The following is a 25,665-nucleotide window of genomic DNA, read 5'->3' as shown; positions in this document are numbered from 1 at the left end:
AAGGTAGAGATCAATGCTGCTTACTCAGAGAAGTACCTAAGGCTGTGTCTAGTCAGGCACACAGTGACAGCCAAATAAATTTCCTTGGTATGGTCCCCTGGGAGCATGCACTCTCCTCCAGAGCTCAGAAACATGCCTGCTCTGCAAGGAGCCCTTAGGCTACTCAGGGAGTAGTTACTCTGAAGAGTGCTTATGAGGATCTCCTTAAAGCCCATGGAATAAATTCAAAATATAATAGAGAAAAATCCATCCACTTGTCTGCAGCTGCATAGGAATCCCATACTCATGGGTGAAGACAGCACTGGGAGGACCACAAGCAGTGTGACATGGACTGCAGGTATACAGGCTCCAAAGGTGAGCTCTGCACATTCTTGATAAGCTTCTCCTCTAGTCCTCCCTTGCTACATTTTCCTTGTTTCTGAGAAGACCTGAGCTTAATTTCTCCTCTGGAATCACTGCAGCACACAGCACCGGGGTCTGGAGGCCAGGAGGTCTTTCACAACATATGAGGGGGAGTAACTTTCCCTCAGTGCCTCCACTGGGCATGTGTCCAGACTGGGGCTTTGGTCAGCTGGTGACCTTTCTCCAGCAACCCATGATGGTGCTGCCATCAGAGAGTTCTTTATGAAGGCCATCAGAGCAGCAGATGGTCTCTCAGGTAGCATCTCCGTGAAACTGAGTGGCTGCACTGTAAAAACAGCCATAAAGGGATGGTGCTCAGCTTCACTTCCAGCATTACTGCTCAGTTTTTCTTGTGAGGCATGCTGACCCTCTTCCAAAGAAAGGACATAAATCATCATTTGTTTTTCCTTTAATTCTGGAATGTACTAAGTCCTCCGTAATAAATTATATAGCTCACTGTAAAAGAAAATCCAGAGGCAGCTCCGTGAGCCTCTTGAGTTGCAGGTGATTGGGAGAATTCAGTTCCAGAAGCACATGTAGGTGAGTGCAGTAAGGTGAGCCTCCACAGATGAACAAGGCATTTAGGACACCAAAGGTGTTGGAAACACATAGATTCCCAAGGCAGCCAGTCCCAGCCCTGTTGGCTCCTGGAGAAGCTGAGGAATGAGCTCAGCTTGGAGCAGGTGCCTTTGTAGGTACCTCATTGCTCAGGGTTTGTCTATACACAATTCTTAAGAAAATAAAATTGAATTAACTAAGTCTAAAGTAGAACATTAAAATTCTGCATAAAATTCTCATTCAGAATTAAAGTGGCCTTAATTCAGTTTAATTTACTCCCAAATGCTACTAAATAAAGCCATTTAAATTGTCTTTAATTAACATAATGGTCCCACATAGGCTTTTATAAATGAGACTTAATTAGCCCCTTTTTAGAAGTGATTTAACTACCTTGAGCTTCCATAGGGAAGCAGCCAGGTCCAGGGCCACTTTGCTGACAGGGCTCCTGGTTAGGAGGCTGGTTAGCAGGAGTAACAAAGCACTGGCACAAGGAGCTGGCACAAGGCCAGCTTCTTTCCCACCAGCAGATAATGGGAGCCTTGAATATCACCTGTTTTGGCTGTGTTAAATGCATGAGTGGGAGATCAAAGGTTCTGCCAGAGGACAAGCTCTTCCTTTAAAATCTGGGAGATGGGGGTGGTAATCCCTAGAAAAACGTGACATGAGGATTTTGTGAGACTTGTTCATGAACAAGGAACCAGGCTGGAGGAAAGCTTACACTGAGTCAGCAGAGAAGGGGATGAAGGTGGAGGACTGGGAGGGACTGAGCCCTTCATGGAACAGGGCTGCTGCTGTCGTAGAGCACTTTGGGTCCCTACTGCCCCTGGATGCTTTAGTTCCCTTTTTGCATTCCACAGTTCCCAGCTCAGCAGGATGAGATGCTGCTTGCTGCTCTTAATGACTGAGGACATCTGCCCTTGCCAGCCCCTGTGCTACCCTCGGTCTCACAGGTTCCTCCTTGGCACAGCCCAGTGCTCTCTTGTGCTACGATGGGGACTTCCACCTCTGCTGTGGGCACGGATGTGTGGCAGAGGGACAGAGACATGAGCGCCGCTCGGCAGTGCCAGCTGACAGCCCCCGCAGCACAGGGATGATGCAGCTGCCTTGCTGTGGGCACAGCTCTGGCCAGAACCAGCAGAGTCTCTTGCCTTGAGGTGAAGAGCCTCAGTTCACCTGTGATCCCAGCAAAGGCTTTGTTCTGTGATTCTTCGTATCCTCAGAAGCTGCAGCCTCCTCCCTCCCTTGCAGTACCAAAAAAAAAAAAAACCAAAAAAACCCAAACAACAACCCAGAAACTGTTCAAAGCAGTTTGCAAATGTGAAAAATTAAAAAAAAAAAGGTCGAAATCACCCATAAGGAGATCTGAGGTGCGACTGGCATGTGACTCCCTCTGACTTTATGGGTGGAGAAGTCAACAGCCTCCCTCTCTACTGGCTTCTCTCTCACCAAATTAGAGCCGTGCAGCTGCTGTCACTGCTTTGCGTAAATCAGGAGATTCAGCTTTGTGCCTCTTCCTTGGGGTATGTCCTGTATGAAGTACAGTTGTGGCACTTTCTGGTGCCACATAATAAACTTTAGCCTGGAAGCAAAAGCACACAAACAATGCTAAATGCATGCTGACTGGAGTAGATTCCAAGGGAAAGAAGTGTTGGGAAAGCACCTACTAAAGAACTGAGTAAGGATTATCTCTGATCTGAATCTCGCTGTGTGTGTGTTACTGTTGAGCACACAGTGCGGTTTCAGACATGGCCAGAGACAAGGAAAAATGATTGTTTTGGGGTAACCACAAGGAAGATGAATGCAAATGTATTCCTGTAACTGGGAGAGTTCCTCGCTCCTGAGTTAGGCTCCGGTACATGGCCTCGGGGAAGCAAATTTGCAACTACCTTCATTAAATTGTTTAGGCATGATTAATCAGAAGTCAGAGATATGAAGTTTTTGCACGTTTCACAATGTAGATTTTAACCCCTGCAGTTCCATACGGTCCGCAGGTGCGGTTCAGCGCTTGGCACGGGACAGGTACTGGCGGGTGACAGATGTTTCCTGCCAGCGCGAATCTCCTCTGCACGGCCGGGCTGATAATCCACCGCTGGCTGAATCACGGCCACCTGCATCACTGGGACCCAGGTGGTGCAAGGGACACGTGTGGGAGCCCGTTCCCCGGAGGTGGCCCTGTCTCTGCCCCGGGGACAGCTCGGGAGCGCCGCGGGCCGGGCTGGGCGGGCCGGGAAGCGGCCGCCGCTCCTCCCCTCGCTCTGCCCTTCCGCCCTGCGCGGCTCTCCGATATAAATCGGCGGCCGCCGCCCGCCCCGCTCCGGCCCCATGGAGCGGCAGCGGCAGCCCGGCGGTGGCAGCTGCCCGGTGAGCGCGGGGGGACCGGGGCGGGGGCTCGGCCGGGAGCGGGGGCCCGGCCGGGAGCGGGGGCCGCGGTGCGGGCCCGTTGCTGGCATCGCTGCTGATATCGCTGCTGATATCACTGCTAACAGCGCTGCTGACAGCGCTGCTAACGCCGCTGTCGCCCCACAGGTCCCGGCGGCGAGCGGAGGTCGCGAGTCCCCCGCCGGGAGCCATGAGCGCGGGCAGCGTCGCCCCGGGCTGGCCTGAGGCGCTGCCGGCCGCGGCCCGGCCCGCAGCGGGGATGAGCGGCAGCGAGAGCCCCGAGGGGCCCGGGGACGGCCCCGAGCTGCAGCTGAAGGTGGATTTTTTCCGCAAGCTCGGCTACTCCTCGGAGGAGATCCGCGTCGTGCTGCAGAAGCTGGGCCTGGGCGCCGACACCAACACGGTGCTGGGGGAGCTGGTGAAGCACGGCCCGGCCGAGCGGGACGGCCCCGAGGCCCCGCCCGAGCCCGGAGAGGCCCCGCTGGTCCCTCGGGGCGGTGCCGGCAACAAGTCCCCCGCGCCCGGCCCCGAAGAGACGGAGAGCGACAACCTGAAGCCCATCGTTATCGATGGTAGCAACGTGGCCATGAGGTGCGTCCGGGGTGGGCGCGGGGCTGTGGGGTGTGAGCTCTGCCGGGCGCACGGAGCTCGGAGAAAGGCGCTGAGTGCCTCCCTCAAAGCAGCCGCTTCTGGGGGAAGTTGGAAAGGCTCTGGAACGGGGCTGGTAATAATTTCCTCCAGTACATGAGGATGAGCATCACGGTGCGGGTCCGTCTGCCGCTGCTCTGCCCGCCCAGAGCCGCCAGTCACGGGGCGATGATGAGGGCAGCAGCGCTTCCTCTGGGACAGACATTTCCTCCTAGCGCTGAGGGGATAACTGAAGAGACGTTGTCCTCTCAGCTAGTGGCTTTGTGTAAGTTTCCGTAGCAGGAAGTTGCTCAATAAATAATGACAGGGTTAATTAGAGAAGGCTTTGTAATATGGAGCTTCATTGGAGACTTGTCTCCAGTTGTGCCTATTTTATTTTGGTGAATCTTTCTACAAGGTAGAGAATGATGAGATGTCAAAGGTGTCACCAAGGCAGGGATATGGCTTATCCTCTGCATTTCGTGTGTCCCAGTGTTGTTGGAGCAGGTCCTGTTGGACACTGACTAGAGGCCCCAATATCCATAAAGCATCCAGAATCTCAGGGCTGGATATTTATTGGCGTGATGCCCCCAGTTTTCAGCCTGGCTTTTGATCCCATGATGGTGAGCGCTGCTCACCTTCACCCCAACCCCAGCAGAATGTGTTCCCTCCTCTGTATAGTGGGGCTTCTGGGCTCTTGAAATCTAATGCACCCAGTTCTGAAAGCTTTTTTCTGTTGCAGCACAGAAGCTGTCTCCTTTGTTGTTTATGTTTGTGCATGCAGATTTTATAAAAAATAACCCTGGGTGCAGGTGGAGCTGCCCTGTGGGTTGCAGTAGGTTTGTCTGAGGTGAAAGTGCTGCGTGGAGGTTTGTTTGCAGGTGTGTCTTTCACCAAGCCCTGGCTGACAGTTCTGAGAACAGAACTGAGAAAGATGGGGCACAGGCAAGTGCCAGGGCAAATGAGGAATGGTGATGGCCGTGGAACTGGGCTGGAGAGTGAAAGCCATGCCTGGTGTCCCTGAAGAGAACCTGTTCCACGTCCTACTCTCTTCATTGCTCTGGGAGCGCTATGGAAAGTGGCCTATTGTGTGCCCAGGCTGATAAGTGACTCTGGCAGCAAAGTTTACCTTGGATAAATGCTTGGGCTTTAACAGCAGGATTTGCTGTGTTTGTTAAAGAGGATCCTCTTACTGGTGAAAGTTACCCCAAAATGCAGAGGGGAAATCACAGCAGCTGTGAGTCAGGGCAGGCCAGAGCCCAGGGTCTGACATGAGAGAAGCAGTCTGGCTTTTTTAAGCAATTTGCTAGAAGGGGAATTCCATTCTGAAACTTCCTGTATTGATGGTGTGATGTTCCCTGCTGATTCATTTGCAGTGTGTACAGCGGCCTCCCTCAACAGCTCTTGACAAACTTATGCAAATCATAGTGGAAATTAGCTTTTACTTCCTTCTAAGGGAATTTTTCCTTGGCTGCTGCCAAATCAGATCAGCCCAATTCACTGCCTTCTGGAGGTTTGAGGTTGGTAGCAGGGACTCAAAAAATAAAAAACAACCAACAAGCAAAAAAAAAATTCACCGAAGAGGAATTTTTTTCATATATTTCTCTGAAAAATTTTAGTAACCTGTGCCTGGTTATTTATGGCTAAATCTGTCTGATATTGGAGAAAATTTATAGAGCATCTTCTGATGGTGATTGTCAGCCTTCTGTAATTCAGGATTCTTATTTGAGGTATGTTAGGTGTCTCTTTAGGTGTTAGTTCTGTTGCCAACTGTTTAGTTCTTCTAGAATAAGTACTTTGGTACAGCTCTTCAACTTTCTTTGTAGTTTCAAAGAAAGGTGAGGCCGGGAGGGGAAGTGGAACTTCTCTGTAGTGGTGCTGCAACAGTGTCACTGTTGGCTCTGGTGAGGAGCTGCCAGGGGGTGGTGGGAGCTGAAATGTCATTCAGGTCCAGATGGAAGGAGTAAGACTTGGAACAGGGAGTGCCCAGGTAAGGAAAATCTTCCTGAATTCTGAAAGCAGTTCTCCTTTTGGTGCAGTGCATCTTCCCAGAACGCTGTTGCAGAGCACGGGCAGTTGGATCCCCACAGTGTAACATATCATGCTGGAATAGAAGTGTTGAAAGCTTGCCAAAACCACTATCAAGAGAAGAGCTGATTGCACTGTAAATACTTGTAAAACAGGAGGGGCAGTTTCCTCCTAGAAGTTCTGGAAACTTATTGATATGACCTAATGAATAATTAAGGAGCTTTTAGCATCAGTACGTGGCTTCTGACAAGGTTGTCAAATTTTGTTCTCCAACTGCCATGAGCTGTTCACTCATTCAGAGCTGATCACAGGAGATGTTGCCATTTTGTGCAAATAGTGCATTTGTAGATGGGATTTTGAGCCATCATGGAATGAATCATCTTTCCTTGAGGTGAGAGTGCATATACAATATCTTCTTGTCCTGAAGCGATCAGAACAAGTTTGCAAGCAAACCCCCAGTGAGGGTACAGTGCGCCCTAGCAGGAAGCAGCCTCTGGCATTAGTTGTCAGAGTAGCACAAAGGGGTTTCGGATCACATTGTGCTCTGAGCTAAAAATAACCGTCATCAGTCCAGGGTTGAAGCAGAGGCTGTTTCAGAGCAGCTGCATCAGTTCTAGCTGCTGCCTCCCTCCCTCCCTCCCTGTGAGTATTTGTGTATTTACTGGTATCCTGAGGTGCTGAAATGAACAGGGGTGCTGGGCAGGTCTGAGTGAGGGTGTTGTTACACAAGACAATATCTGCGTTTGCTGCCTGTGCTCCTCAGCACTTTCCTGAAGCTTGTCCTTATTGCCAGCTCCCTTTGCTCTGTGCATTGCCTGACTAGTGTGTACTGAGTCATGAGGGGATTAAAGTCTTAATTTTCTCTTTTGCAGCCATGGGAACAAAGAAGTGTTCTCCTGCCGAGGGATCCTTCTGGCTGTCCAGTGGTTCTGGGACAGGGGGCACAAGGATATTACAGTCTTTGTGCCATCATGGAGGAAGGAGCAGCCAAGACCAGATGTACTCATAACAGGTATGAAAATATGAAAACCAAAAGTAGCTTTTCAGGCTGCCTGCTCTGTCACTTAGTGAGCTTGCAGAATTCTGGCTAAGTCATTAATTAACTTCAGAATGGAAAGTCTGAGTAGTAGGAGCTGCAATGAGCTGAACTGACCAGGGAGAATTAGTCATTAACTTCTTCCCTAAGCCAGCTTTTGCCTGAACCAGTTGGAATAATTCAGAAATCAAGGAATGTAATACTGCTCTGCTTCCTAAATTCTTGTCTTTTATTTCTTGATTTTATTTTTTTTTTTCCTCTTGCAGGGACACAAGGGACACTTTGTTCTTTGTATTTAACTGAAGCATATTTAGCCAGAATTATTCAAAGTGGGGGGAGCTTGCAGAGAGCTGAGATTTCTGAGTAACTCAAACATCGATGAGCAGTGTGGAATACAGTCTGGGCTACAGAGAAACCTGAATTTTTCTGTTCATTTATCACATTGTTATATGTGCAAAGGCTGTGCAGGTGTGTTGGAGTCTGAGACACAGACTGTGTGCCCTTGTCTCTGATGCCTGGCTCTGGGATCCAGGAGAACACTGAATTTTATATAGCATGAAATTTATGGGTATGTTTTCATGGTGATACATGAAAACAGCTGTTAAAGTTAGATAGAAAAGCTAAAAGTGTGTGTAGATTAGAGTTTTCTTTAGTCACTGGGTAAAAAAGTTAGAGTTTAAGCTAGTTTAGAAAGCAGAAGACAAGATGGAGGATTTAAAGTGTTGTCTCTTTTCCTTCTTCATTTTCTTCTTCTAGAGGTTTTTGGGTAGTAGGTGACTGGATAGAAAATGCCACAGTGAAGCACACAGGTCATTAAGAAAAATAATATACGTGTCTATTGTTAATTATATAAGTATAAAAATAAAAAGGCTGCAAAGTTTGGGGCCATTTTGTGCCATCAGAGCCCAAAGTCTACCAGGTTGCAGTGATTTAAACTTGTGCAGAAGGTCTGGAGAGACCTGCCAAGCTTTGTGATAACATCCTAATAAACACAAGAAACAAGATCCTAACGAGCTTTGGAGTTTTCTTCCTGACCTGGAGAACTGAGATAAGCAGAACTCCCTGTAAGGGAGTATTCTGAAGGAGCTCAGCTCAGAGAAGCTGAGAAATCCAGGAGTAAGGAGGAGTGCAGAAGTGGTGCAGCAGAATCAGAAAAACAGATTAAAAAGTTCTACAGGTGTGCTCACAGTTGTGTTTGCCCTAGACCAATACATCCTGCGTGACCTGGAGAAGAAGAAGATCCTGGTGTTCACGCCATCGCGGCGGGTCGGCGGCAAGCGCGTGGTGTGCTATGATGACCGGTTCATCGTGAAGCTGGCCCATGAGTCTGACGGCATTGTCGTGTCCAACGACACCTACCGGGACCTGCAGAACGAGCGGCCCGAGTGGAAGAAGTTCATCGAGGAGCGTCTGCTGATGTATTCCTTTGTTAATGACAAGTATGGTTGATGCCTTATGTTTTTAGCTTTTATGTTTTTTCAGAGCCTGTACTGCGTTAGTGTAGGACTCTGAGCTCTGTATAGAGTGTTAGCAAGCTCTCTTCACATTGTGGTCAGACAAAACAATCCTTCCAGGCCTGAGAACCAAGGACACCCTCTGCCTCAGTCCCCAAAAAGTATAAATGAAAGTGAATTGGGGAGGGGGGAGCAAACTGGAAGAATCTGACTTCATACCTGAAGCTGTAATTGGACAATTAACTCCTGATGTGCAAACAGACCAATTTGTCTGAAAAACTTGTGACCATCTTCCAGCTTTGGTGTAGCCTGTGTGAGGGTTTTGCACTACCCAAGCTATTGAAGGCCTTTAATAAATACTTACTTTATTCTCCTAACACTGTCTAGCCTCTGTTCTAGGCAGCCACTCCATAACATCATGGTCACATCTTCCTGGGCTTTTAAGAAAGATCTGTGTGAACACACTGGCTTGTTCTAATGAAGTGTTTGCAAGTGACACATGAGAAGAGCAAAATGCTAGTGAAGAAATAAAGAAAAGCTGTAGGATACAAAGGCAAAAGAAGTTGGTGGCATCTCAGTAGCTGCTCCTGATTTGGAGCTAGGAGCTCCAAGCACAGCTCCAGTGTGTGATTTCCTCACAGGACAGTTCAGGCTCAGCACCAGGTACTAATTCTGGTCAACAACCAAGCATTGAATGTCTTCTGTGCCTGAAGGGAAGCATTTTGTGCTGGTGTGGACTGGGTGGCAGGAGGGTTATCTCTGCAGGAAATGGGAGAGCTTTGTAGGGCTCAGCTTGATCTTCAGTGAAATAGGAGGCTTTGAGAAGAAACCAAACCTCAACTCAAAAAGGTGAACTGCTTCTGACTGAAATTTATTTTTCTTTAGGTTTATGCCTCCAGATGATCCCTTAGGACGTCATGGCCCGAGCCTGGATAACTTCCTCAGGAAGAAGCCTGTACTTCCAGAACACAAGAAACAGCAGTGCCCTTATGGTAAGATCTGCCTTCTTTATGTGAAGAACAAGGTGTCTATGCAAGTGTCATTCATGATCTGGGTCAAATCCATCTGGTCATGCCATTTTCTGGCTTTCCTTACAGGGAAAAAATGCACTTACGGAATTAAGTGTAAGTTCTACCATCCTGAAAGGACCAACCAGCCCCAGCGCTCGTTAGCCGATGAACTCCGTGCCAACGCAAGGCTGTCTCCAACCAGAAGTCCCAGTGCCAAGGAGGAGAAAAAGGGGAAACGGGGTTCCCAGGCAGAGCTCTTGTGCTCTGTGCCCACAGAGAGCGACAAAAGCTCTTTACAGAAGGTCTCTGCAGACAGGAAGAGCTTGGCCCACAAAGCCAAGCCCAGTGACATTGTGCTTCAGGCCAAAGGTTGTGTGTCAGGCAGTGTGTCCGCTGACAGGTACCAGCAGCCTCCCATGGACTCTCTGTCTTACATCTCTCAGGAGCATCTTGACTCAGGCATTGGGTCTCTGGAGAACCAGCTGTCTGACATGTGGCCTCACAGATGTACCAGTCACTGTGACCATTCCCACACAGAGCAGGTGGCTGTCTGCACCTGTGGTAGGCAGCGACCCGTCTACCCACATTCCCCCAGCTTAGAGCAGAAAGGTCTGGTCTCTTACAAGCACAGCTCTCATAAATCTTCTTCCTCTGGTCCTAGCTTCTTGCAGTACAGCCCTGAGATGCCTCCCTCAGGAGCACCCCACTCTTTCTCAGGCTATGGAGTGCCTGTGCACGCGGGTGCCGCGGGGCAGTACAGCCTGCCCGGTGAGTTGGGTGCTGCGCTGCCCCACTCGCGGGAGTTCTGGTCCGAGCCGTACGCACTGCCGCAGGTGAGATCCCCCGGCGTGCGCGACCCCCGCGCGGTGCAGAGGGCCCCGGGGTCAGCCTACGGGGACTCGGGGCCCTGGGCTGCCGAGGAGCAGTTTGCTGAGGAGCGGGCCAGTGTGCACGTCAAGCTGTGCGGCATCTTCCACCCGCACCTGGTGGATGCCGTGATGAGCCGCTTCCCCCGGCTGCTGGACCCCCAGAGGCTGGCAGCAGAGATCCTCACCTACAAGGCCCAGAACCCAGGTATGTGAGGCAGGTGCCAAGGGCAGTCAGGCATGGGGAGTGCTAGAGGGGCTGCTTTTGCCTCTGCAGCTGCTACAGGTGCTCCTTATTCCTTTGGAAGTATTGGTGGTGTGCTCACAGCACATTCTGCTCCAGCTATGACCGCATGCCTGTGAGAGAGGTGAGGGCACTCCAGCATCCCACCTTCCCCAGGGGCTGCTAAGCAGGAAGGGAGGCTGCAGCTCTAGAGCAGGACTGTTCCTTTGGGGTTTGTGGGAGTCTGGCACACCCTGAGTTCCTGCAGTTGTCCATAACTGGATGTGAGAGAAGTGGCTGTGCCCTTGTGGTGGCCTAAGGCTAGTTTCTGAGGACCCAAATGCCTTGTCAATGCTGTTATTAGGTCCTGACTAAGCCTCTTAACTAAATCACACCATTCAGATCTATGGCAAATGTTGGGTTATTAATGTAATCTGAAGGTGGGTTTATCTGACTGGTTTTACTGGTGCACTTCTTGAATGATGTTTTCCACATCCCTGCCACCTCAGCTTATCTCCCTGAGGTGAGGTAATTCTGCCACATGGACCACAAGTGCTGAGTGAGCTGCTCAGCTCCCAGGAGCACACTCCTTGCTCAGGAGTAGCCAGACACTGCTCTGGAGCTGCTGGGCATGTGGTGACAGCCGCAGTGTCAGAGCAGGTGGGTGAGCTGAGCATGCTGTGAGTGCTGCTCTGCAACTGTCCCTGTCCCAGGCTGGCTCTGTACAGTGCTGACAAGGATTTATTATGTGCCTTTTGCCTTCAGACAGCAATAGAACAGCTGCAGTCACATCTGGACTGCTGCCAAGGGCCTTCCCAAGGAGTCTTTAATATTTTACGCTGTAAAGCTGTTGCTTCATCTTCTTCCTCACCAATATTTCCCCTGTTCCCTTTGGCTGTGCCCAATTAGAGCAGCATCCAGAATTGTAGGATAAGACTTATTTGGCAAGACTGTTCCTGTTTAATTTCCTCTTACTCTGTAAGATGTTTTCTATTATAGGTACTGTAAGATTTTAAATATACAAAACCAATTGCTATAGTAATTGGTTCTGGTCCTGGAATTTTGCTGTGCAAGGGATGCAGAAATGTTCCTGGCACTTGCAGGCCAGAAGCAATTAATTTGTTGATACACATTGTATCTGTGTGTGTTGTTGTTTTCTAAATACAATACGCTCTTCTGTGGTTAAACCAAGGTTATTGAGTGGCAATTTAGGAAGGGGAGAGTGGAAGGCAGCTGGTCCTGAAACCCTCCTGGGAGCAGTGTTGCCTATTTCTGCTCTTCCCTCTGATGTCCAAGGAATGACCTGCCCAGACTGGCACCATGTGCCATGAGACCACAGGGACACAGAAACCTGTATACCTGGTTAATAATGATACATTACAAATTAGTAATGTTTCATGTTAGTAAGCAAAATGCTTCTTAATTTTAAGTAACCTGATACTTTGCATATTTGTAAATTACAGAAAAAATGGTTTTTAATGTTATTGTTCAGCACTTTGCTGCTTGCAATTTTAATCAATGCTGTTCTCACCTCAGCCATATATTACTTGGCAAGGAGGGTGTGGGCTTCTGGTGGAATGCTGGTATCTGCTGCCTCTCTTGCAATGAAAGGATTAATGTTTTGTACTCCCCAGCTGACACTTGCTGAACTTTCTGTATCACTATGCAGTGTAGTCATGTACTGAATAGCCATGTGACAGCCGTGGCAAAGAAGAGCTGTGCTATATAAATAAAAACTGCTGACTTGACATATTTGGTCTCTGGTGGCTTTGTGGAGGAACATTCGACATTTTGGTTGGTTTTCCAGGGATGTCAGAGAAATTATCCTTCCTCCCCATGGTTCCTCTGACAGGTTTAGATCTCTGTGCAGTCTGAGGGCTGGCTATTGACAGGCTGTTAATCGATGCAGTGAGACCAAAACATCCATGTGCTATGGCAGATAAGGGCATGTGCAGTGTCTGCTGTTTATTTGGTATTACTGGGGCTCTCAGTGCCCAGGGCAGGCACTGGCAGGGCAGGTGGGATGAGCAGCAGCACTGACTCTCACTCAGCACCACAGTGGATGTCTCAAGTGCTAAAGCACAGCACACTCAGCAATTTTGGAATCAGCATGGACTGTGTTTGCCTTTAAGGGGCAATTCCACAGTACAGCCTGAAAATAAATACATATTTTATCCAGTTACAGTACATGTGTGTCAGATGTTGAGTGGAATATGTGAATGGTAACATATCCAGGTTTTACTCTGAAGATTTGTCATGGACTGGAAGTGCAGCAGGAATATCAGTGTTGACGTTGTGTTCCCCTCCCACCTGCTCCACTGCAGCACAGCATGTTCTTATCTCACTGGTTAAATAACTTTATAGTCTGTATTGAAATTTGTGCTCTTCATTTACCACAGGGCAGTGACTCTAGTTAATCAGAACCCAGGGAGGCAGGTGCTCCCAGAGAACAGCTGTATTTCAAAACAAACCTGCAGCCTCACAGTCAGAAGTGTCTTTATTGACTGTGGGAGTGGAAACCTCTGAGGACATCACTGCAGTGACAGAGCTCATGTGGCTTGGTGTGGGGGGGCTGGAGTGGTGTGTCAGGGATCTGAGCACACCTTTAACCAGGTGAGGAGTTTGGTACTGTCAATAATGGGATCTGTAGCTGAAAAATGCTGCAGGGTTTTAAGGCTGGTGTGTCTGTAATAGGTAATTCTAGTTCTGGTGGATGTGTCTCTGAAAGCTGTATTGACACAATTAAAGGAATCAGTAGAAGCGCAGAGGTTCATTATTACAACCAGGAGAGGAAGAGCTGGAGCTGGCTGAATTTGCTATGATGTTTCTATTGCAGTGACAGTCCTGGTGGCACAGGGAGTAGTTTGGGAGGGTCAGGCCCTAGCACAGATCTGGTGGAAGTTACTCCCCCAAAACTGCTGTGTGTGCTGCTGGGGCAGCCAGCAAGCCCAGCCACAGTCCCACTGCTGTGCTCTGAATTTTCTCCTTCATTCACACTAAGTTCTGTGTCCCCATTTCCCAAGCTCACTGTGGTGCCAGATTTGGGAAATGGGAATCTTCATGGGAACTGTTGCTGCCGCACATTTTTTCCCCTACAGACTCCTCAGTGCCAGGAGTGGTGGGGCTGCCTGCCTGTGTTCTTTGGCAACCCTGCTGGGGCTGTTAAGATGGGGTCTTTGGGGTGCATCCTTTGGCTCAGCACTTCCTGGGGCTTGGGGGTAGAGCCTGCTATGACTGCTGGGTGTTTGCTTTGTGTTCCTGGGTGAGCCAAACTGGGTCAGATCTGTGTGTCAGCTTGGAGAAAAGGAGGTCACACATGGGCCTGTTGAAGGCTTCCTGTGCTCAGGGGCTTCCCAGCCCTCATCCTGTCAGCTGTGTGCCACTGAACCCTCGTGCTGAGCTTCAGGTGAGGCTGGTTCTTCCAAGCAGGCCAGTCTGCTCTCCAGGGCTTGCTTACCTCTCCCTGGCCCCACAGCCCCATGCTGTCCTTGCTCCCTAAACTTCCATCTGAACTCAGCTGGTTCCTCCCATTGGGGGTTTCCAGGATGTGGCTAACTCAGTTCCAACATTTTAAAGCATTTTCAGAGGCAGGAATGGGAAAGGTTCCTGTGCAGGCTGTGGGAAACTGAGCATGGCAGCAGCTCTGCGCCCTGCATCCCAAAGTGCTGCTGCAGCACAGCCTCCCTGTGAGTCAGGACTGCAGGAAGCTAACTGCAGTCAGTATTGCACACAGGAGAAGGGAAAGGTGCTGGGGATGAGCTTGAGTGCTGCCCCAGGGCACTGGGGGAGGCTAGGCTGGGATGGGGTGGTGGTGGAGGTGCTGTCAGCACTAGCTCTCCAGCCACTTGATTTTCAGTTCTCTCACAAGCTTTCCTAAGGGCCCTGAATAGCCCGGTGCTCCCCAAGGCCAGGGGTTGCCCCTGGAAGCCAAAGCCCTGTTTGGGGCAGCAGCAACTGCTCAGCCCACCTGACAAAGCCACTGAGGCCCCTGACCAGCACTGGGGAGTACTGTACAAGTGTGCTGGAGTAAATACAGCCTCAGGTTAAGCAATAGGTCAGGAGGCTTTGTCTGGGGAAAGGTTTCCGTGGCTCTTGCCTTGTGCGGGTGCTGTGGTGAGGGGCTGCTCCCGTGGGGGTGCAGAGCTGGTGGCTGTGGCTAATGCTGCTTGATGTCACCCTCTGCCTCCTGGCCCCTGTCCTGGCTGGGGATTTCCAGCCCAAGGCTTGCCACGGAGAGCTGAATGGTGGCTGCAGCATAAACAGGACCTTGTCACATTGTTGTCTGGTGCTCCCATGGTCTCAGCATGGATGGTGCTGGGATTCCTGCGGGAGGAGGGATGGGACAGCTTAAGGCTGGGGTTTCAGTGCAACAGGGCCCCCAGAGCAGCTCATTTGCAGGATTTGGTTTACTTTGGTATTTCTGAGTAGCACGGGGCCGTGCCACCTCCACCCTGCTGGGGCCAGGTGGGTGCAGGGTGAGTCAGGCCGCTGATATTTGCATTGCATCAGTTCCCTGCATGTGGGAGCTGCACGGGCACGTTGGGAGGAGAGATCCCTGCCGATCCTGCCTGCTGCTGGAGCCTGGCCCCAGCCCCTGCTTGCTGATCCCTGCTCTGCTTCAGCCACAGCTCATCCTGTCCCCCTCCCCAAAGAGCTGGGGGCTGTTGCAGGGCACTGGAGCGGCTGTCCCAGCTCTGCTGGGCAAAGACCAGGCAGACACAACCGATGGAGAGAGGCTGCCTGTATTGAACAGTGGGAGCGTGGGGCAGGATGCAGCCCCCCATGCCGGGCCAGTCCTGGGCACCAGGCAGCCCCTCAGCCCTGCTCCCTGCAGTGCTGCTGCTCCCAGCCCAGCAAGGGGCTGCCAGCTGTGCCTGGGGAGCTGGCTGCCCTCGACTGCTGTTGGGAGGAGCTGGCCCAGGGTTGCAATGTGTGCGGGAGCAGCTGCTGGAGAGGACGGATCTGACCATCGATCAGGACGTCGTTGGGTGAGTTTTGCAATGGTTCACCCCAGTGCAAGGTGACTGCAGCTGGCACTGACCAGACTCCTTGTTCCTAGAACCTCCCAACAAGGAGCAGAATAGGAGGGGATGCTCTTCGGTGGGCTTCACCAGAGCCAGCCCCCGTGGAGCACTGGCAGCCCTGGGCAGGGAGGGCTGTGATGTGTCCTGGGGCAGACTCAGGGCCAGTGGCTTGTCCTGACCTGCCTCTGGCTGGTTCCTGCTCCTGGGAAATGGCTGCAGTTCTGCAGGATGGGGCTGAGCCCAGCCAGCAGCAAGGGATGGAGGCACATACGGGGACACAGCCAGGACTGCAGCCTGGCCTGTGTCCCGCAGGATCCCGAATGTGTGGATCCTTCCTGGCTTGCTGAGGCCCTGCTCACACCTTCACTTATATTTTCTGCCTGTCATGCTGGATGGAGCCACGTGGTTGCCGAGGTGCTTCCATCCACTGACATCCTGGAAAAGAGCAAAGGAGAGAGAGGGAACACCAGTGGGAACACCCAGCCAGGCTCCTGATGGGAACAGATGCAGAGAGCTGGGACCCTTTCCCAGCACCTACTTCCCTGGGCTGCCCAGTGCCACCCAGTGCCCAGGTGGGAGCTGGTGGATCCCCCATACCGCCCATTAGCACATTACCCCCTCCCCAGCTACTGCCTCCCTGTGCTCCCCCACAATTCCCAGCCCTTACCTTCTGGGCTCTCTCCCTCACTCCCACTGGCACTTTGATCCTCGGCTTCCCCCAGCAGCTCGGGGCTGTCACCACTGTTCCACCGCCATGGCAGCTCCTGCAGCTGGAGCAGGGTGTGAGGGTCTATGGTGTCAGACTGTGTGTCTGTGTGGGGACTCTGGGGGCCAGGGCCTCCGGGGGACTCACCCGCTGGCGCAGGCTTTGCTGTTCCCGCAGCAGCTCCAGGAAGCGGCTGCTCCACAGAAGCTTCTCAGCGCCGAGCTCGGTGCAGAGGAAGCGGACATCGGCCTCCAGAGCCTCCAGCCTCCGCAGCACGGCCTCGCCAGCATCACCGTGCCACTGCTGTCCCACCACTGCCCTGGCACCACAGCTCAGCTCCTGCCAACCCCCATGGCACCTGCCAGCCCCAGGGACACCTCTGGGCCAGGGACCCACCTGTCTGTCCAGGCTCCCATGCAGAATCTGAGTCCACATCCTCCTCCTCCTCCTCACTCCTGTCTAGTCTCAGCTGCAGGGCTGTGCCGAGCTGGAAGCCAACACGGACAGTGGGAACTGTGTGTCCATAGGCACCAGCCCTGTCTGGGGAGCCCCCCTGGTGCCAGCAGGGTTTGTCACCGGGCTCAGCTGTGTCCCGGGGCTCGGTGGGCAGGGGCCTTTCCCGCTGCGGGAGTTACCTGCTCGGTGACCTGGAAGGCGCCGTCCCAGCAGCTCTTGTAGCACATCAGCAGGACCTGGGGAGAGGAGGGCTCACAGCCGCCCTGTGCAGCCCCGCGTTCCCAGGGCTCCTGCCGGGCACAGGCACAGAGCCTGGGCCAAGAACCAGCCTGGGACCAAGATCCCCGTCCCGCAGCCCTGCAGCGATTGCATCCCAGCAGCGCCCGGCTCCGGTGCGTGGGGGTCCCTGGGGAAGGGGCTGTGTGGTACGGACCCACGTCAGGCTCCAGAGCCCCCGCAGTCCTCGCAGCGCCGTCCCGCAGAGCGACAGGAGGCAGCGGCAGCCGGAGCGCAGGAGCCGCCTCCAGCCGGGCTCGGGCGGTGCGCGCTGCCGGCCCATGGCTCCTGCGGGCCGGGACACGCCACTGAGAGCCCCGGGCACTCAATGAGCGATGCCAACACGTGCCAGGGTCTGTCCGGCTCGCCAGGAGCCAGCACGGCGAGAGGAGACCGGAGCGCTTGCGGGGCCCCCTCAGCCAGCCATGCACCGGCCCCTCCTGCCCCTCGGTGACCAGATCAACTCCTGCCTAATCCTCTTGGTGACGAGGCTCTGCAGGGATTAGCGCTTCCCTAACGCTCCACCTTTGGGGTCCATAAGGACAGTGGCTGCTCTTCTACGCTTTTCTTTGCTCAGGATTTATCTTTCACAAGCAAAGGACTCAGGATACATTTCTAACCACTACTTTTAGCTTTAATGAGCATTCAGGTAAAGCCTGTGCAGCTCCCTCTGACTCCTATGCCCAGGCACCGGCCATTCTGGGGGTCTTCAGTCACTCAGGCTCTTCAGGAAGCAAAACACAAGTGCTCAGAAGTCAGATGGAAGTTTTAGGCACAACTGCTGGAGTCAGGACCCAGCCGGGAACAGCTGATCCTTTGACTGAATCAAGTGTTTGCCATTTCTTTCTGCCCCAATCAATGTCCCCCTTCAGGCTGCTGCATCAGACATCGAGCCGGGCAGAAGAGGCTGTCCCCTCCTTCAGTGACAAACACAGCCAGAGGCAGGAATGGCTGCATGTCCCCATTGTCCCTGCAGCACCCCAATGTGTCACAGGGAATGGGGAGCTGGCCCTGCCTGCACACAGGCTCTGAGCTACACCCACCCTCTGCTGCTTCTCCAAAATGTTCCACACAAAAAAGTCTGGCAGCTTTCCTTGTGGTCAGAGGTGCAGCAGAGACTTCAGCCTCTGAAATCCAGGTGTTCCAGCCATCCCTACTTGGAGCAGCAGCAGCAGCAGAACTTCTCATACCGAGGCCAGGAAATCTAAACCATCAACTGAGAATTCTTGTTTTCCAGAACTATGGAGGAGCAAGGCCTTGTAGTTTATGCTCTTTCCTAGATCTTCCACCCCCTGTACTTAAACCCTGTAACTTGAACCACAGAAGTAGGCCAGCTTTGCAGCTTGGCCTTTAAGCCGCTCTATCCCATGGAGAAGCAGCCACCAGTCCCTGAGCAGAGCCAGCTCCCTGCAGGATAAGCCAGATCCCTCCGGGAACAACACCAGAGCTGCCTTGATCCCCCAACAGACACAGCCCAAATCAGAATTCTGCTCCTGGTGCCTGGAGAGAGCTGAGGAGGACCCCAAACCCCAGAGGAGCAGAAGACATGAACCCTGGAGTGTTCAAGGGCCATGCACACTCAAGGGCTCAGCCCTGTCCCATGGCCCCTTTCCTAAGGCCCCTTTCCCACATCTCCCTCCAGGAGCAGGGGTTACACAAACACATCCCAGCACTGATAAAGAAGGCAACCCCCCACTCTGAGTGAGGCTCAGTTCAACAGCAACACCAAGGTTCTGACCTGGCTGCTGTGAGGAGCACCTGGCCCTCACTCCTCTGTCCTGCTCCAGGGACAGTCCAGCCAGCTCATCCCTGCAAGCAATATGCCCTCACCAGCAGAACCATGTACATCCCATTCCTGTCTTGCAGCCAGATCAGCCAAACAACTGCAGATCAGAGCCTGGCACTCCCTGCAGAACTTGGTTACAGCTACGCCGAGCACAGAAAGCACCAAGTGAACCTCCCAAAGGCCATGGGACAAGGAAGGGGAAGAATTCCAGCAAAGTCCCCATAAGGCAGGTGAACACTAAAAAGCACCAGGAGTCAAAGTTTGGACTAAATAAACCATGAGAAGAGACAAACATGGAAGTTTTATTGTTTATGTACAAATGACAGAAGTTTGTATTAAAAAGAGAACCCACCCAAAGTCAATGACAGCGAAGAGCTGGCTCTGAGCTCTGGCCCTTCCTGCACCTAACACACTGAGGAGTACTGGGAGATGGTGTTCAAAATGAAAGTAAGAGAAAAGGGTTAAACTACCTTCTTCTCTGCTTGATTAAGAAGCAAAAGAGCTGCTCCACAAAATGAAGAACCTTCCACTACACGGACTAAACAAAGAAACCCAAAGTCAACTTGTAACTATACACTTCAGCTTTAAAAAAAGCACAACAAAACCAACAAAACTAAACAAAAAACCAGAACAAAAAACAAACCCGCAAAGCTAAATATCAGCAACAAAAGTAATCTAAGTCTCACAATACAGATGGGACACACTGAATCCTACCCCAATTCCAGTGGAAAAGAAAATGCCTCTCTGTGGGTCTGCAGGTGACAGGGGGGCAGCAGTATCAGCCGTTTCAGGAAGTTCCTGACCAATGTGGAAGCACAGAACAGTCAAGAATTCAGAACTACTGCAACTACTACACCACGCTTGTCTTCCTGCAACTTGGGTGACTTAAAAATGACGCAAAATACATGGTCCAGGATCTCCTCCCCCCATCCAAGTCCCTTAGAGTGAGTCACTCCTGCTGCAGCTGCCATCCTGCTTCAGGGCTTCTCAGTGGGGAGTCACAGACCTAAATCCCAGGAGCATCAGCACTGATGGCTCTAGTAGTCCTGCAGAGAAAGGACAGCACATGCACGTTAACACCTTCCCACCTCCAATTCTGCTCTTGGAGCTGGGTGGTCTCAGTCCTCTCTCATCTCACACACCACTAGCTGCAGGCAAAACAGATCTTTTTCTTGTAGCTAAATATTGAAAAGGATGGACCCTTCCAACCTGGAGTATCAACTCAAACCAGATGCTTTTGATGCTCCAGATCATGAAATGATCACAGGATGCGAAGCAGCTTTTTCCATGAGAAGCACACAGGAGTTATCTGTGACCCGGGTTCAGAACAGCCCACCTGGGCTCAGTTGCTGTCACAGCCAGGGGACAATGCTTATCTCACACTGTAACTCCTCAACCATGACAGTAAGAACTCAAATGACAGCAGCAGGAGGGTTTTTAAAGCTTGGGAGTCAGCCAGCCCCTCCAGCGAGCAATGAAAACACAGACAGAGCACAGATACTTACGGCTCTTGGCTTTTTGTTTAACTTGAGATCAATCCTGTGGTTGGAAAGACAAGAGAAACGTCCATGTCAATACCTGACCCAACACCAGAGTTACTGCACAGGGCACAGCTACAACAGAGACTACGGTTAATCCATCCATTCCCAACTGGCTGAGCCAGGGCGCTGTTCCCAGGGTTACTGGGCATAAGAGCAGCAGAGGAGAGTCGAGGTATTATTTGCCAAAAAGCAGATTCCATCCACTCCCAGACAGTTAATCAAGGGGCACAATCAATCACAGGGCACTTAGGCAGGTGAACAAGGGGAATTAGGCATGCTCTATGTTAATTTAATCTGCCAGAGGTGTAACTATGCCACAGGTAATTAGCCAGACATAGTGTGAGTGTTGTTTACTTGGATAGAGAGAGGAGTTAGGGTGACAGGGATTATATAAGCCACAATTACTGAGTTTAGTGCATTTTTTCAAAAGGAAATACCCAAGTCTATACTTATCTCCTTAAGCAGCAAAGTCAAAAGAATCAGTTTTTAAACTAAATTTTAAAGTTAAAAAGTTTTATCTATTTAAATATGAAACAGAAAGGTAAAGAAGAGTGAAGTTAATTTATAATTTGCTGAAGTTATTAAATAAAATGTTACCTCCATCACGCTTTTCTGTTTTTAAAAAAAACTTCCCAGCCTAACCTAATATACATACCTACAATTAAACAGATAAACTAGGGGTTAGCGAAGTCTCAAAAGGCACATCAGTGTCTACACACTAACAACACAGCACAAGTACTAATTCAAGTCAAACTTACTCAAAGTCATAATCAAACATGCCAGACGGGCTGAGGGGCAGCATTTGAAAGGAAGAAAGCAATAGAAATTAATATACTAATGAATTAAATCAATTAATTGATTAGCCACCCTAGCGAGATTGCTAAAAAAATAAAATAAAATAAATAATAAAGCCATTGTTCAAACACCATCAAGTTCTTCAGATTATCTTAACCAGATAATCTTAACCAGAGGGCTGGACACAAAAAAGCACTCTGGGTTGGCAATCCAGACTCCCCCTCCCCACCGGATTTCTGGGAACAAGAGGTGTTAGCAGAGGTGGGCTCAGTTTCTGCAGGGGATTTTAGGAGCTGAAAGAGGAGCAGCTGCCAGACCCAGAGAGGGCAGAGCTCAGGGGCAGGAGAGGAACCCGAGGGCTTGGAAAACCAAAGTGAGGGCTCAGGAAGCAGGGTGGGCTTAGGGAGCTGGGGAGGGGCTGGGCTGCCAGGGCAAGGCAAAGCTGCTTCAGGTAGAGGTGGCACAGAGCTTGGTACTCAGCCCTGCTCTGGGCTGCTCCCCCCACACCCCCAGCACTGCTGACCTGGCACGTTTGGCCAGAGCTGACCAGTTTGGTGCCTTCCCACCACTCAAACAAGTGCCACAGCTCTGCCCAAGACCGACACCACTCGGGACACATCGATCATGGAGTCCCTCTCCAGGACTGCACTGAGCCAACAGCGCTGGGCTCCCTCAAACACTTGTGGAAACAGCCCAGTACACAGAAAACATCCACTCTGGCCCTGCTGTGGTGTGGCAGGGAGCAGAGGGACAGCACAGCCTCTGCACCCACACGTGAGGCCAAAGGTCCCTGTGCTGAGCCAGCTCCCCACATGGGAACCCCAGCGGGGCCGAGCTCCTGCAGGGCCCTTTCCCAGCCCCTGCCAGTTCTCCAGGAACGGGGGAGTGAAGCCCAGAGTCGTGCTGGCAAATGGAAGAGCTTCTGAATAAAGAGAAAAGCCAACATTTCTTTTTATTTTTCTCTTTTTCATGCCAGACCCCTCAGGGGACAGACCCAAAAGTCTGGCTGGAGCACCTGTGGGGTTGTGGGGCCTGGAACACCCTCGCTGCACGTTCAGGGACTGTGTTGTTGCTGGGCTGTTTTTAGCCTAAATATACTTGAGAATTGTTTGGTGTCATCTGCCAAAATTTAGGGGATAGTCAGTAACAGCAATCACAATTTTAACAGAGCTTTTATTACAGACAAATTTAACGATTTTTTTTATCTTTTTTAATTATCTATCTGGCCCCGCTAAGCATTACAAACAGTCAGTTCCTGCCTCACTGAGCCCCTCAGAGTGTCTGATGGGGCCTGGGAACACAGATGCTGCCACAGGTGAGTAGGGCAGGGCTCCTCTGTCCAACAGCCTGGCCTGGCAGCAGCAGCCAAAGCTGCAGAGGGGGCATGTGAAGGAACCCAGAGCTACACAACCTTTTGGGGGGCAGCTTCCCCCCAGCTCCTGTCCCTAAAGTCTGGCTCATGGACCAGAGCAAAGGGATTTATGCCAGTTCCAGCTCCTGCCCTGCACCCCACCATGTTGTTGGCCATGGTTTGTCCAGGGAGAATATTCTATAATTTGTTTGAAATGGCAGTTTTCTTAAGCTGTACTTCAGTTTTACAGGTTGTTTCTCTGGACTTGTTCACGGATGTAGTTTCTTGTGTTATTCCTGAACTTCTTCCAAATATCTACAGGCAAAAAAAGAGATTTGAACTTCTTTGGATTCCCAGCTCATGAGGAACCAAAGGGACATCCAGTCCTTTTGGATATTTGCCCAATTCAGGCTGCTGTAGGAAGGAAATTCTGACCTAAGAATTAAAGACACGCTAATGACTCAACACTTAATGAAGGCAAAAAAAGGAGTTAAGCATTTTTCAAGCATTGCACCTACCTCATCTCCCCACCCCAACTGTCCCCAGCTCCCCTTGTAAACTTTTACCACTTTAAACCCTTTCTTTAATTGCATCATAGGTCCCTTAAAGAGCCTGCCTGTCCTTAGGCAGAGCCAACAGCTCAGAGCCAGCACAGACACTAGAGAGTTTTAGAAGCTCCATTACTTCTATTAAATCCTTAGGCACCAGCTTCAGCAATCCTTCCAGAGGGGCACAGCTCTGCAGTGTCTCCTCTGCACGGTTTTTCTCCCTCAGGGCCTGGTTCACAGGCACTGGTACTGCCAGCAGCCTGGGCTGAGGGCACAGGGACCAGCTCATCGCCCTCATTACACCTTAGGGGCAGAGCTGGACAGGTAAATCCAACCAGAAAAGAGTTCAAGGAATCTGTTTCACATGAATTTCAGGTCAGTTTAATAACAAACACTCTGAGGTGAAGGTGACAAAGCAACTCCTCTATGCCAGCACTGAGACTTGGCTGGAACATGGGAGCTGGAAGGGGCTGGAATGGAATTCCAGGTACAGGGAGTGTCCAAAACCCCAAAAACATTCCCATTTGTTTTCCACCCTCCTTCAAAGAAAGCACTAGCATTCCTATCCTACTGGGCTCTGCAGAAACCAAGCAACAAGCTCAGGAGGTCAGGACCTGCTGGAAGCAACAAGCTTTATCCTGGAGAGATGGGAGAGCTGGAGAAGCTGCCCAGAAGCACAGCTGGAGTGAGCACCCTGTGCTGCTTGTTCAACTTCCTCAGCACCTTCCCCTCCTGTTACAAAACCAGGAAAACCACCCAAACAACTGACCCCAGCTGCCTGTTATTCCAATGTGTTACTGGTTCCCCTCAGGCAGCAAATTCAATCCAGCCCCAGCCAACTGTCCAGGTGTGGTGAGCAGGCTGCTGGTCCCACTGACCTGTGTCTGTTTTTGTTCTTTCGCTTTTTGTGGCTGCTGTGGTGGCTCCCAGAGGAAGTGGAGGAAGCAGCTTTCTGAGGCTTCACACCCTGCACGGAGCCATCCAGCTCTTCAGCATCCTCCTGGTTGGGCTCATTCTCCTGGTTGTGGAAGTCTGGAGAAGTGTCACTCTCTGTGCCACTGCCTGGCTCCCCTAGAGCAGGACAAACCCAGGTGAGCACCAGGGTGAGCTGCCCTTGGGAGAAACAACCCCAGAACAGCAGCAGAGACACCCGAGCCCTGCAGCACCAGGTGAACCACAGAACCTGGGAAACAACTCTGCAGGATGGACAGGAAGCTGCTCCTCAGCACTGAGGAACCACATCCTATTTGCTGCAGATTTGCTGCTGAAAAAAGTTTTGTATCCTGGAGGTGAGAAGTCCCTCCCCACACCTCCTGTGACTGACACATCTACAGCGATGCCGTGCTTCAGCTCGTCCAGCCTCTTCCTCCAAAGAACACCAAACCAATTTCAATCCCTTTTACACACAAAAAAGGCCCTGCTGAGTGTGGAAGGAACTTGGGAAGTCAACAGCCAGGAGAAGCCCGAGGGCAGCAAACACAGGGACTGGGAACAGGAGCCCAAGTCCAGCCCAGATCTGAAGGCTAGGACAAGGCTGAATGGTGGGGAGAGCGTAATCCTTCCCAAATTCAGAGAAAAACGACAGACTTACGCTTCTCAATGAGCTGGTCCTGGACTCCAGCTAATGCACTGACAGCCTGGAAAACCAAACAGGATGTCAAGCCAAGCAGGGATTCACTTCCCAATACCCAAAGCAGGGAGCCCAGGTCACACACTTCTCTCTGAAGTGCCCGTGGCCCCGTGTGACCCAGGGGGTCTGGGGCAGAGGCAAAGGAAGGGGGCAACAGTGACAGCAGTGACAGGCATCCTCTCACCCCCCAGGTACCCGGAGAAAAGCTCTGGAAGAGGCTGCAGGGTGGGATGGGGATAAAACAGGAACAGGAATAGGGACAAGGAGAGAGATGGGAACGGAGACAGGGATGGGGACAGGGATAAGGGCAGAGGTGGGCACAGGGACGGCTATGGGGTCAGGGCTCATCCCGGCCCTCACCGCTGCTGAGGTGACCGAGGACTTGCTGAAGAGCCTCTCGGCCTCCTTGAACTTGCGGTTCCTCCGGTCGTTTTTGCTGTTGGAGTTCCTGAAACAGAGACAGGCGCGATGGCGGGGCCGGGCGGGCGGGGGGGGCCGGGCAGGTGGGCAGCGCCTCCACCACTCACTTCTGGTTGGTGAGATAGCGATCCCAGCCGCGGATGATGTTCCCGTACATCTGCGTGTCCTCCAGGTAGCTGCCCTCGAAGGCGTAGATCTGCCGCTCCAGGTTTGCCAGCGTCTCCTGCTGGGAACACCGCCGCGCATGGAGCAGGCCCGGCCGCGCCGCTCCGGGCCCGCCGCTCCCCGAGCCGCTCCGCCGCCTCCCGCACCGCACCGAGCCCCTCCCCGGCGCTCACCGCCAGCTCCTGTTTGCGTTTCACCAGCTCGGCGAGCTCCCGGCGGGTGTCCGGGATCTGCGGGGGCCCGCCGGCCTTGGCGTGCAGCGCGGCCATGGCGGCGCGGCCTGCGCGGGGCGGGGCGGGCGCTGCCGGCTGCGGCCGCAGGGGGCGCTGGAGAGGAGAGAGGGGCGGGGGCACCGCGGCCACCGGGATGAGGCAGCCTCAAAAA

The 25,665-nt window shown here is 52.0% G+C and overlaps 3 protein-coding genes across 8 annotated transcripts; 1 reads left to right on the top strand and 2 right to left on the bottom strand.

Moving 5' to 3' along the window:
- Positions 1-3,253: 3,253 nt before the first annotated feature.
- Positions 3,254-12,331, top strand: ZC3H12A (zinc finger CCCH-type containing 12A). The gene is made up of 6 exons (XM_086863408.1): positions 3,254-3,321; positions 3,487-3,930; positions 6,867-7,006; positions 8,235-8,469; positions 9,370-9,476; positions 9,582-12,331. Exons 2-6 carry the CDS (start codon positions 3,530-3,532, stop codon positions 10,574-10,576), a joined length of 1,878 nt encoding a protein of 625 aa, XP_086719534.1. The 5' UTR covers positions 3,254-3,321; positions 3,487-3,529; the 3' UTR covers positions 10,577-12,331.
- Positions 12,332-15,473: 3,142 nt separating this feature from the next.
- Positions 15,474-18,887, bottom strand: LOC147649263 (uncharacterized). The gene is made up of 7 exons (XM_086863914.1): positions 18,876-18,887; positions 16,949-17,515; positions 16,710-16,800; positions 16,461-16,627; positions 16,275-16,377; positions 15,980-16,042; positions 15,474-15,858 (listed from the first exon to the last, which is right to left on the bottom strand). Exons 1-7 carry the CDS (start codon positions 18,885-18,887, stop codon positions 15,557-15,559), a joined length of 1,305 nt encoding a protein of 434 aa, XP_086720040.1. The 3' UTR covers positions 15,474-15,556.
- A 204-nt stretch (positions 18,888-19,091) lies between these two features.
- On the bottom strand, positions 19,092-25,604 carry MEAF6 (MYST/Esa1 associated factor 6). Of its 6 annotated transcripts, XR_015279438.1 has the most exons (9): positions 25,455-25,604; positions 25,224-25,339; positions 25,057-25,144; positions 24,658-24,703; positions 23,945-24,137; positions 21,131-21,160; positions 20,970-21,027; positions 20,337-20,370; positions 19,092-19,877 (listed from the first exon to the last, which is right to left on the bottom strand). XR_015279438.1 is itself a non-coding variant. In XM_086863831.1 (8 exons), the coding sequence occupies exons 1-8, from the start codon at positions 25,548-25,550 to the stop codon at positions 19,869-19,871; spliced, it is 612 nt and encodes a 203-aa protein (XP_086719957.1). In that variant the 5' UTR covers positions 25,551-25,604; the 3' UTR covers positions 19,092-19,868. The 6 variants fall into 6 exon arrangements, 4 of the variants coding, with proteins under 4 accessions (XP_086719957.1, XP_086719958.1, XP_086719960.1 ...); XR_015279439.1 differs by lacking the exon at positions 21,131-21,160; XM_086863831.1 differs by lacking the exon at positions 20,970-21,027.
- Positions 25,605-25,665: the final 61 nt, after the last annotated feature.

The sequence above is a fragment of the Cyanistes caeruleus genome, chromosome 26, assembly GCF_971803275.1.
Source record: "Cyanistes caeruleus chromosome 26, bCyaCae1.hap1.1, whole genome shotgun sequence".
In the NCBI taxonomy this organism is placed as follows: Eukaryota; Metazoa; Chordata; class Aves; order Passeriformes; family Paridae; genus Cyanistes; species Cyanistes caeruleus.
Note: the sequence above shows the minus strand (reverse complement) of the source record. Positions and strands in the feature narration are given on the sequence as shown.